The sequence below is a fragment of the Cebus imitator genome, unplaced genomic scaffold, assembly GCF_001604975.1.
Source record: "Cebus imitator isolate Cc_AM_T3 unplaced genomic scaffold, Cebus_imitator-1.0 Scaffold8, whole genome shotgun sequence".
NCBI lineage: Eukaryota > Metazoa > Chordata > Mammalia > Primates > Cebidae > Cebus > Cebus imitator.
The window spans coordinates 9089053-9100525 of record NW_016107323.1 but is presented as its reverse complement, the minus strand read 5'-3'; the positions used below and the strand labels follow the sequence as shown (position 1 = coordinate 9100525).

Genomic DNA, 11473 nt, shown 5'->3' with positions numbered 1-11473 from the left:
GTGATCCACCCGCCTCGGCCTCCCAAAGTGCTGGGATTACAGGCTTGAGCCACCGCGCCCGGCCTTGAGATGGAGTTTTGCACTTGTTGCCCAGACTGGACTGCAGTGGTGCGATCTTGGCTCACTGCAACCTCCGCTTTCTGGGTTCAAGTGATTCTTCTGCCTCAGCCTCCTCAGTAGCTGGGATTACAGGCACACACCATCACGCCCAGCTAATTTTTGTATTTTTAGTAGGCACGGGGTTTCACCATGTTGGTTAGGCTGGTCTTGAATTCCTGACCTTGTGATCTGCCCGCCTTGGCCTCCCAAAGTGCTGGGATTAACAGGCGTGAGCCACCGTGCCTGGCTAATTTTTATACTGTCATTGTTGCTACTTAAGGAAGTTACAATTTCTTAGTTTAAGTACGTTTATTTTGAGTGTGGAATGTCAGTCTGAGGTAATAGGTATTTCACAAATTTAATGTCATATGGATGTAGGTTTTTGTTTGATTTGCTTACTGCTGATTTTCCTTTGGCTAGGATAGCATCTGCACAATAATTATTTGTTAAGCATATGAATGATTTGTATAAACTGGTAGAGGTAGGAGGGAGGGAAACTTAAGAGCTGCTGCTGCCCCAAATGACATCTCTGGCTGGTGATATCTAAAACCACCATAAATGAAGAGTAGCTAGTTATTCATATGGTGATAAGGCTTTCCTTTTTCTATAAATGACATTCCCATTCTGAGTCACCAACTTAGATCCATGTTTTAAACTTGTCTGTCATAAAAATTTTCCTGTTTCAGCAGATTATCAGAACCTGAAAAATCATAGGGTGTGGACATGAAATTTTGGCATTGCATTTTATATTAAAAATTTATATTCTGATCTTATGTATTTATTTCTGTATGTTATACTAAAAGTGTTTTCCCATATTCTCAAGTAAAATGGATTTTGTAACTTTAATTTTATTTATTTTTGAAAATTTATTCATTTTTTGTAGAGATGGGATTTCGCTGTGTTTTCTGGGCTGATCTGGAACTGCTGGGCTCAACAGTCCTCCTGCGTTAGCTTCCCAAAATGCAGGGATTACAGGCCTGAGCCGCTGTGCCCAGCTGGTTTTCTAAGTCCAAAAAAAAAAAAAAAAATTATTACTTTTTCTTTTGATCGTAAAGGCTTCCTAGAGATGAGTGGAATTTCCTAACATTTTTCATTCCATACCTGTGGAGTATATGTACGCCAGTGTTAGAAACAGGTACCTCAAGCCGTCTTAGACTCTCCTATCCTGTATGTCCTTGTTGTCTCCAGATCATCTTCATTCTACCTCTGCTGTATCTTTTTTTTTTTTTGAGATGGAATTTCACTCATGTTGCCCAGGCTGGAGTGCAGTGGTGCAATTCGCCCCACTGCAACCTCCACCTCCAGGGTTCAAGAGATTCTCCTGCCTCAGTTCCCCAAGCGACAGGCACGCGCCACCATGCCCAGCTAATTTTCTTTCTTTCTTTCTTTCTCTTTGAGACAGAGTTTCGCTGTTGTTGCCCAGGTTGGAGTGCAGTGGCGTGATCTTGGCTCACCACAACCTCCGCCTCCCGGATTCAAGCGATTCTCCTGTCTCAGCCTCCCGAGTGGCTGGGATTACAGGCATGCGCTGCCACCCCCGGTTAATTTTGTATTTTATTACAGACAGGGTTTCTCCATGTTGGTCAGGCTGGTCTCGAACCCCTCACCTCAGGTGATCTGCCTGCCTTGGACTCCCAGAGTGCTGGGATTATAGGCTTGAGACATTGTGCCTGGTCCTAATTTTCATATTTTTAGTAGAGACAGGGTTTTACCACGTTGGCCAGGCTGGTCTCAAACTCCTGCCTCAGCCTCCCAAAGAGCTGGGATTACAGGCATGAGCCACCATGCTGGGCCTCTGCTGTATCTTTCCAGGTCTCTTTTCTATTTGATCTACCCCATCCTGGTTTCATGTCTCATCACCTCACATTTTCTTTCTTCCTATTGTTTATTCCCAGTAACTGCTAAGATGTTATTCCTAGAAAAGTATAGATTTATACATATTACTTCTCTATTCTATATAGACTCTTTTTTTAATACCTTACAACAAAAGTATTTTGGTTTACCTTTCAACGTTTTTCCTATTACTCCTTGTTTTAGCCAGACATCCTGCTTGTTCTTACCAACATAAGTCCCTTGACTTTCTTTAATTGTTTTTTGTTCAGACTTGTTTTTTTCCTACTTTGAGTTGATTCACTTGCCCATTCACCTCAAATATTTGTAGTTTTATATGTATCTTCCCTATACCCCATCTCCCCCATCCCCCAGATGTTCTGTTTAACCTTCAAAGTCATGTAAAAGGTGGCTACTTTGGAAGTGTGTTAATGATAAAGCTCCCGTCTCTACTTTCCCTTAAAGAAAGAAAAGGTAAGGAAAAGAACAACTTTGCCTTCCTAGGAAACACCCTAGCATGGTGTTTTGCATAGAACATTTATTTTTATTTATTTATTTTTTTGAGATGGAGTCTCGCTCTGACACCAGGCTGGAGTGCAGTGGTACAATCTCGGCTCACTGCAACCTCTGGCTCCGTGTTCAAGTGATTCTTCCTCCTCAGCCTCCCAAGTAGCTGGGACTACAAGCGTGCATCACCACGCCCGGCTATTTTTTGTATTTTTTAGTAGAGATGGTGTTTCACCATGTTGATCAGGATGGTCTTGATCTCTTGACCTCATGATCCACCCGCCTCAGCCTCTGAAAGTGCTGGGATTACAGGTATGTGCCACTGCACCCAGCCAGAACATTTATTTTTATTATTATTTTTTTAATTTTGAGATAGGGTCGGTCTCTGTTGCCCAGGCTGGAGTGCAGTGGTGTGATCACAGCTCACTGTAGGCTTGACCTCCCCAGGCTCAAGTGATCCTTCTACCTCAGCCTCTCGAGTAGCTGGGACCACAGGTGCATGCCACCACACCTGGTTAACGTGTGTGTGTGTGTGTGTGTGTGTGTGTGTGTGTGTGTGTGTGTGTCTGTGTAATTTATAGAGACAAGATTTCACAATGTTGCTCAGACTGGTCTCAAACTCCTTGGGCTCAAGCGATCCTCCTGCCTCACCCTCCAAAAATGTTGGGATTACAGACATGAGTAATCATGCCTGGCCAAGGACATTAATTGATTGATTGATTGATTGATTGGAGACAGAGTCTCGCTCTGTTGCCCAGGTGCAGTGGCGCAGTCTCTGCTCACTGCAGCCTCTGCCTCCTGGGCTCAAGCAATTCTCCTGTCAGTCTCCCGAGTAGCTTGGATTACAGGTGCCCACGACCACACCTGGCTTATTGTTGTATTTTTAGTAGAGATGGCCTTTCTCCATGCTGGCTGGGTTGGCCTCGAACTCTTGACCTCAGGTGACCTTCCAGCCTTGGCCTCCCAAAGTGCTGGGATTACAGGCATGAGCCACTACGCCTGGCCCAGACATTTATTTTTATTGCTAAATACATTTCAGTCATTTATGTATTGTCTTCTCCCTCGCTTTTAAGTGCCTTTGGGGCAGGGACTTGATCTTTGTGTCTTTGGCAGGAATAGATAGTTTCTTTTACTTCATAGGAGCTCCATGTAATTTTTGAAGTAGATTGGTAGTAGGCAAAAGATTAAAAAACATATAAAAATTAGCGGATGGAGTTCTTGGCATCAGTTACTAGTTGGCTGATTTAAGACAGAATCCCAATCATGCTTGAATAGGTCCACTTTATTCCTTTTTAAAAGTGTTTCTGCTTTTAAGCATTTGTGTTTTATACATTTCATAATGAAAGATTTCAGTTCTAATTACTGGAATCTTGAGGAAACCTTATTTTCCTAACCTAAGGAAGAATTTTTGAATTATGACATGGTAATATTTTCTGATTGAAGTTTAAGTGTATTCTCTGGGCTTGTTTATTTGTTTTTACTAATAACTGGTTAGTATGGTGTTTTTAGTAAAGTTTATCGATGTACAATTACGAGGCAAATGTTTTGTTTGCTTTGTAGTCTTCTAGAACTATAGTGGATTGCAGGGAATTCTAGAAATATTGGACTTTAAGTTTAGAAGGATCTGGTTCAGAAAGTGAAATATCCCTCATAATATGAAAATTCACCTTTGTGATTACTGCTATTACTCTAGCCATCAAGTCACTAGGCATTTACACTGACTGGGATATGTAAATACCTTTCTGTCCTCCTAAGAAACTTTCTGCCATGTATCTAGATCATTAATTGCCCTCCGTATGGTGTTTTCTAAATAAAATATTTATGGTTCTCTTTCAGGCTGGCATGGCTCTATATAAGATTGTCCCCAAAAATCCCTACTACTTTTGGTCTGTGATGAGCTTAATTATGCAAGTGAGTATGGCATTCAGAATGGGATTGAGGTTTGCTTTTATGTTTTATATAGTCATTGTCCTCAGTGTGCCTTCTGAACTTATTTTAGACAAGATCCTGCTCTGTATGTCAGCCAGGCAGGCGTGCAATGGTGCAGTCATAGCTCACTGCTGCCTTGACCTGGGCTTAAGCGATCCCTCTACCTCACCCTTCCAAATAGCTGGGACTACATGTGCATACCACCTCACCTGCCTAATTAAAAAAAAAGCTACTTTTTTTTTAATAGATGCAGGGTCTTGCTCTTTTGACCAGGCTGGTCTTGAATTCCTGGGTTCAAGTAGTCCTCCTGCCTTAACCTCCCAAAGTGCTGGGATTACAGGCATGAGCCTCTGCATCTGGCTGTGAACATTTTGTGTAATGTGTTGCAGCATGTCAAACAGAGACTTTATGTGTTGTCAGTTAAGTTAGGGATTTTGAGTATTTATGAGTTGGTATATTAGTTTATTTGTGCAGCATGGACTGTATTTCCCTTGAATCTCTGATCTGTTTCAAGCATGAGCCTTGAAATGTTTGATATTACAACTTGTGGTTTGCCTTTAAGACAATATTGTTGGTTAGTGAAGGCTCATTGAACTGGGTGGCCTTCTTTTATTGCTTCTCCTTTCTGAGCCTCAGTTTGCTGTTTTGCAGAAAGGAGACAGTTCTCTCCCAGGGACCGAGAGATTCTATATAGGAGAAGATGAGGGGGAAGTAATTAAAAGTAGTGATTAAGAACGGATGTTATGGGGTCTGCCTTCATACACTAGCTTTACCACATGTCTTAAAGAGAGCTGTTGGAGGAAACTCTTAGCCTTAATTTCATTTTTTTTTTTTCCTGTTGTCCAAGCTAGAGTGCAGTGAACTCAGCTTACTATACTTCCTGGGTTCAAGTGATTCTCATGCCTCAGCCTCCTGAGTAACTCTTAGCCTTAATTTTTTTTTTTTTTTCTTTTGTCCAAGCTAGAGTGCACTCATCTTACTGTACCTCCTGTGTTCAAGCGATTCTAATGCCTCAGCCTCCTGAGTAGCTAGAATTACAAGCATGCACCACCACACACACCCAGCTAATTTTTTTTTCTTCTTCAGTAGACATGGGGGTTTTGCTGTGTTGGCCAGGCTGTTCTCAAACTCCTGGCCTCAAGGTATCCACCTGTCTCAGCCTCCCAGAGTTCTAAGATTACAGACATGAGCCACCACGCCTAGCCTAACCTTAGTTTCCTTATAAAATAAGCATAATAAGCATAATACCTTGAAAGGTTGTTTTTTTTTGTTTTTTTTTTTTGTTTTTTTACAAGGATTAAGTGAGTTGTGAGCAGAATCTGGTGTTATTAACTTTATTAATTTCATCTGTTAATTTTAGTTACCAATTTAAGGTAACCAGCTACTAGTAAACTGTGTAATAGAAGGAATTGGCATTTCTCTTTTTCTAATGTGAACATCTTAAACATACCTGGAATGCTTTCCTCTTCAAATACCTGATAATACTCATTATGTATAATAAACAGTACAGGCATGCTCCCTCCTTACATACTTCTAGAAAAATGTATAAATAACCTACTTAAATGCTAGGTTGTATTGTAGGAAGCTCAGTATTTCAAGAACACATAGGATAATGAATCTGGAGTAAGGAAATCTTTTATAAAGCAAACCACTGTCTAATGTACCTCCTTGGCAGGGAATTCAGATTGGGTCTGATATTTGACATGGTGGATTGATAATTATGTGCTCAAGTCACAGTAATGGTCTGCATGTTAATATTAAATAGTGCAAGCAAGGGAGAAATTAGAATGAAATGTTATTTTTCTTCTTTCAGTCTATATCGGCACAGGATGAAAACCTCTCAAAAACAATGTTTCTGCCCCTTGCTGAGAGAATGGTAGAAAAAATGGTGAAAGAGGACAAGATAGAAGCCGAGGCTGAAGTGCGTATTTTAAGCCCGAGTTTTGTGTTTTCATTTTTTTTTTTTCTAGTGCTACAATAGTATGTTACGATATTATAAACTGTTGTTTTGTTCCAGTTTGATAGCTGGGTCCTCACTCTTGGCCTTCAGGTAAATATGAAGCGGTCAGCTTAGGTCTAATGATCACTGAGCTGTTTGCATCAAGTTCTGTAGGCTGAGATGTGTATAGACGGGAGAGATTTAGATGGAGAAGACCCTGTTACCTGCTTCTTACTGTCAGTTTCATCTCATTTGAAGATATGCTCTATTAAATGACTATTTAAAAACCTGTAAATGACTGTCTTTTTATTACTGAAAAGTTTCAGACATTACACTTCTTGTTTTTCTTCCTTGTAAGGTTGAACTTTATTATATGATCCTGGAACGTTTGGGAAAGTACCAGGAGGCCTTGGATGTCATCAGAGGGAAATTAGGAGGTGATTAAAAAAATTTTTCTTGAAGCTTTTTTTTTTTTCCTATTTAATCATGAAAAATGTTTATTGTAGAAAATTTCCACATAAGGACATAAAGACATAAAAAAACACCTTTGATATTTTGTTATATTTTTCCAGACTTTTCTGTACATAATAAATTAATTTTTTTAGTAGTAGATCGAAAATAAATTTATTTTTAAAAATTTTTACTTGAAAATAATTAACAGATTCAGAAACTTAAAGGAGTGTGAAAGATTATGCTCCAGATCTCTAGCCCTCTTCCTCTAGGTTTTCTTGCAGTTATCCTTTATATTCTTCTAAATATTTATTTTCCCCACTTTTTTTTTTTTTTTTAAAACAAGTGAAAACAGTGTACCTGGCTCATAGAATAATCTTATTCAGTTACACAATGTTTTTATTAAAAAAAATTATTTTCTTTAAAAATTTTAAATTAATTAATACCCCTCTAGTCAGGATTCATACTCTGTAGATATAACAAACATTCCTTCTGTATTTACCTGTCTGTCTTATGAAGGCATTTGAGTTTGTGACCTCTGCTCTTATACCCATTATTTATTTTTATTATTTATTTATTTTAAAGAGATGAGGTCTCACTGTGTTGCACAGGCTGGACTTGAACCCCTGGGCTCAAGTGATTCTCCTGCCTTAGCCTCCCAACTAGCTAGGACTATGGGCATGCACCACCACACTGGCTCCATTATTTCTTTCATTTTTTGAGACAGAGTCTCGCTCTTTCGCTAGGCTGGAGTGCAGTGGCACAATCTGAGCTCACTGTAACCTCTGCCTCCCAGGTTCAAGCCATTCTCCTGCCTCAAGCCTCCCGAGTAGCTGGGACTACAGGCACATGCCACCATGCCTAGCTAATTTTTGTGTTTTTAGTAGAGACGGGTTTTCACCATATTGGCCAGGATGATCTCTATCTCTTTTTTTTTTTTTTTTGAGACGGAGTTTCGCTCTTGTTACCCAGGCTGGAGTGCAATGGCGCGATCTTGGCTCACCGCAACCTCTGCCTCCCGGGTTCAGGCAATTCTCCTGCCTCAGCCTCCTGAGTAGCTGGGATTACAGGCATGTGCCACCATGCCCAGCTGAATTTTTGTATTTTTAGTAGAGACGGGGTTTCACCATGTTGACCAGGATGGTCTCGATCTCTTGACCTCGTGATCCACCCGCCTTGGCCTCCCAAAGTGCTGGGATTACAGGCATGAGCCACCGCGCCCGGCCCGATCTCTATCTCTTGACCTCATGGTCAGCCCTCCTCAGCCTCCCAATGTGCTGGGATTATAGGCATAAGCCACCATACCCAGCCTCCAATATTTTATTATTATAATAGTATTTTCTAGAGATAAAGTTCACTACGTCACTCTCTTTAATGACTGTCCAGTGTTCCACAGTGTGAATGTAGATAATTTACTTAACCAGTTCTTGATGGATATTTAGACTACTCACAATAAACTTTTTTTTTTTTTTTTTTTGAGATAGGGCCTTGCTCTGTTACCCAGGCTGGAATGCAGTAGCACCATCCCAGCTCACTGTAGCCTTGACCTCCTAGGTTTAAGTGATTCTCTCACCGCAGCCTCCTAAATAGCTAGGACTCCAGGTGTGTGCCACCATACCTGGCTAATTTTTGTAGTTTTTGTAGAGACGCGGACTCACTATGTTGCCCAGGTTGGTCTTGAACTCCTAGGCTCAAGCGATCTGCGTGCTTCAACCTCCCAAAGTGCTGGCATTACTACAGGTGCGACCCATCAGACCCGGCCTTTTTCTTTTCTTTTCTTTTTTTTAAAACTAGATTATAGTTTTATCAATAGTTAAAATTTAGATTCTCAACAAGACATTCATAATGTAATTGTTGGTATCCTTAATCTGCTAAACCGTTGGGCAAATCTAATTTGGTCAGAACTATCATCCTAGTTTTTTAGTTTGCAGTTGTTTGGAAAGAGCTGGATTCATCTCTGCTTTCGTCTTCTTCCAGCATCTCACCTTTCTCACCTCATGTTAGCCCAGCCCTATTTGATGTTTTGGAACTGTATGGATGGGCAGCCTATGGACTAAATTTACTTGGCCCTAGATGCTGTTGGGATTTTATAAGTATATCCCATGTACTGTTAATAGATCTTCAATCCATTACATCGTGGATCCTATCATTTTACAAAGAAAATGGTTAAAAAAGTGTAGTGTCAGTAATGTACTTTTTTCTGGCAATAAAACAATCTTTAGTAAGGTAGCAGTAGTTTGTATGTAATAGTGGTCCCATTTTCTAAGAGAGTGAGTAGGAAAATGTGACATTTAGCCTGGGCCTGGTAGCTCATGCCTGTAATCACCTGAGGTCAGGAGTTCCAGACCAGCCTGGCCAACATGATGAAACCCCATCTTTACTAAAAATACAAAAATTAGCCAGATGTGGTGGCAGGTACCTGTAATCCCAGCTACTTGGGAGGCTGAGACAGGAGAATCGCTTGAACCCAGGAGGCGGAGGTTGCAGTGGGCCGAGATTATGCCACCGTACTCTAGCCTGGACGACAAGAGCGAAACTCCGTCTCAAAAAAAAAAGTCTGGGTGTGGTGGCTCACGCCTGTAATCCCAGCACTTTGGGAGGCTGAAGCAGGCGGATCACCAGAGATTGGTAGTTCAAGACCAGCCTGACCAACATGGAGAAACCCTGTGTCTACTAAAACTATAAAATTATCCTGGCATGGTGGCACATGTCTGTAATCCCAGCTACTCGGGAGGCTGAGAGATAGGAGAATTGCTTGAAACCAGGAGGTGGAGATGGCTGTGAGCAGAGATCTCGCCATTGCACTCCCACCTGGGCAACAAGAGCAAAATTCCGTCTCAAAAAAAAGACAAAAGAAAATGTGACATTTTTCTTCTTGTGGTTGGATTCTATTCTGGTTATTGAGCAGAAACGAAACCAGCTTACCAACTTTTACAACTTCTAATTTTAGAGAAGTTGACAAGTGAGATTCAGAGTCGGGAAAACAAATGCATGGCTATGTACAAGAAGCTGAGCAGGTGGCCAGAGTGCAATGCCCTTTCCCGGCGCCTCTTACTAAAAAAGTGAGTCAAAGATTTCTTTTCTACCATTTGACTAGTGAGGCTTTAAGACTTCACTATTGATTTTCTTGGTGTCTGTGTTTTGAAGTTTCTAGACTTAAAGTTTTCTTATAGTAGTTATGTCCTGCATGTTTGTAACATTTTTAAGGAGGTTTAATCTTTCAGTAGAGTATTATAATGGTACTTGTAGGCCGGGCATGGTGGCTCATGCCTGTAATCCCAGCACTTGGGGAGGCCGAGGCGGGCAGATCACTTGAGGTCAGGAGTTTGAGGCCAGCCCCGCCAACATGGCAAAATCCTGTCTCTACTAAAAATACAAAAATTAGCTAGGTGTGGTAGCCCACATCTGTAGTCCCAGCTGTTTGGGCACCTGAGGCACAAGAATGGCTTGAACCCAGGAGGCAGAGGTTGTAGTGAGCTGAGATTGCACCACTGCACTTCAGCCTGGGTGACAGAGTGAGACTCTTGTCTCAAAAAAAAAAAAAAAATGGTACTTGTGGCACCATGGTGCTGAAATTTAGTTAGGGCTTAAGAATGAACACTGAAAATCATTAATTTCTCAAATTCAATATTCTCCTAAAAGAGTCTTCATTCTTTGCTAGAACACTTCTCTCCCCTTCTCTTCATTTCGGAGGTGTTTATGTAGGGACTTTTCTGCTACGAATATTAGTTTTCTAGACTTGGTCATTTTATTGAAGGAAAAAGTAGTTTATTACTGTTTACAAATACAAAGTAGTATTACTTTGAAAATGCCTCTGGAAAATGCCCTTTTAGAGTTGTAAAGGAAACATGGGACGGGTGGGGGTGAGCCAACTTACTACAAACTAAAATATAAATTAGAAAATAACTTGAATATCATGGTTCCTAAGGCAGATCTGTCACAACTTGGGTTTAATCCTGTGTGCATCATTCAATCTGATTTTAGCTCAGATGACTGGCAGTTCTATCTGACTTATTTCGATTCTGTCTTTCGACTGATTGAAGAGGCCTGGACTCCTCCTGCTGAAGGTGAACAGTAAGTTGTCTTCTTTCCTGAATTATAATGGCACTTTTTAATATGTGGTAGTGAAAGGCTTTCCTCATAAGCCAGTTGAATTCCCTTTTTATGTCTGTAAGAGATTTGGGCTGGGCATGGTGGCTCATGCTTGTAATCCCAGCACTTTGGGAGGCCGAGGTGGGTGGATCACCTGAGGTCAGGAGTTCAAGACCAGCCTGACCAACATGGAGAAACCACGTCTCTAAAAAAAAAAAATTAGGGGATTTTTTTTCCCCCATTTTATAAAATATGAAATACATGAATTCATTCTAAAAATCTTATTAGTGTCGAAATATGTTGTGAGCTAATTTCTACTTATTCTGCCATTCCAGAAATAACTCTTATTAACAGTTTGGTGCCTTTCCTTCTGATTTAGTTCCATCTTTATGCTAAGATAATTGTTGTTTTTTTTTGAGACAGAGTTTTGCTCTTGTTACCCAGGCTGAAGTACAGTGGCACAATCTTGGCTCACTGCAACCTCTGCCTTCTGGATTCAAGAAATTTTCCTGTCTCAGCCTCCCGAGTAGCTGGGACTACAGGCACCCATCACCATGCCCAGCTGATTTTTGTATTTTTAGTAGAAACAGAGTTTCACCATGTTGGCAAGCCTGGTCTTGAACTTTT

The 11473-nt window shown here is 40.8% G+C and overlaps 1 protein-coding gene across 2 annotated transcripts in view; it reads left to right on the top strand.

Annotated features, from left to right (window-relative positions):
• The window catches only part of NAA25 (N-alpha-acetyltransferase 25, NatB auxiliary subunit), a 78815-nt gene that overhangs the window by 22796 nt on the left and 44546 nt on the right, over nt 1-11473 (top strand). For both annotated transcript variants that reach the window (XM_017542868.2, XM_017542860.1), the window contains 5 exons: nt 4273-4347; nt 6179-6286; nt 6663-6741; nt 9705-9816; nt 10739-10828. In XM_017542868.2, the coding sequence (XP_017398357.1) occupies nt 4279-4347; nt 6179-6286; nt 6663-6741; nt 9705-9816; nt 10739-10828 (458 nt within the window). In that variant the 5' untranslated portion in view covers nt 4273-4278. The remainder of the gene's footprint in view (nt 1-4272; nt 4348-6178; nt 6287-6662; nt 6742-9704; nt 9817-10738; nt 10829-11473) is intronic.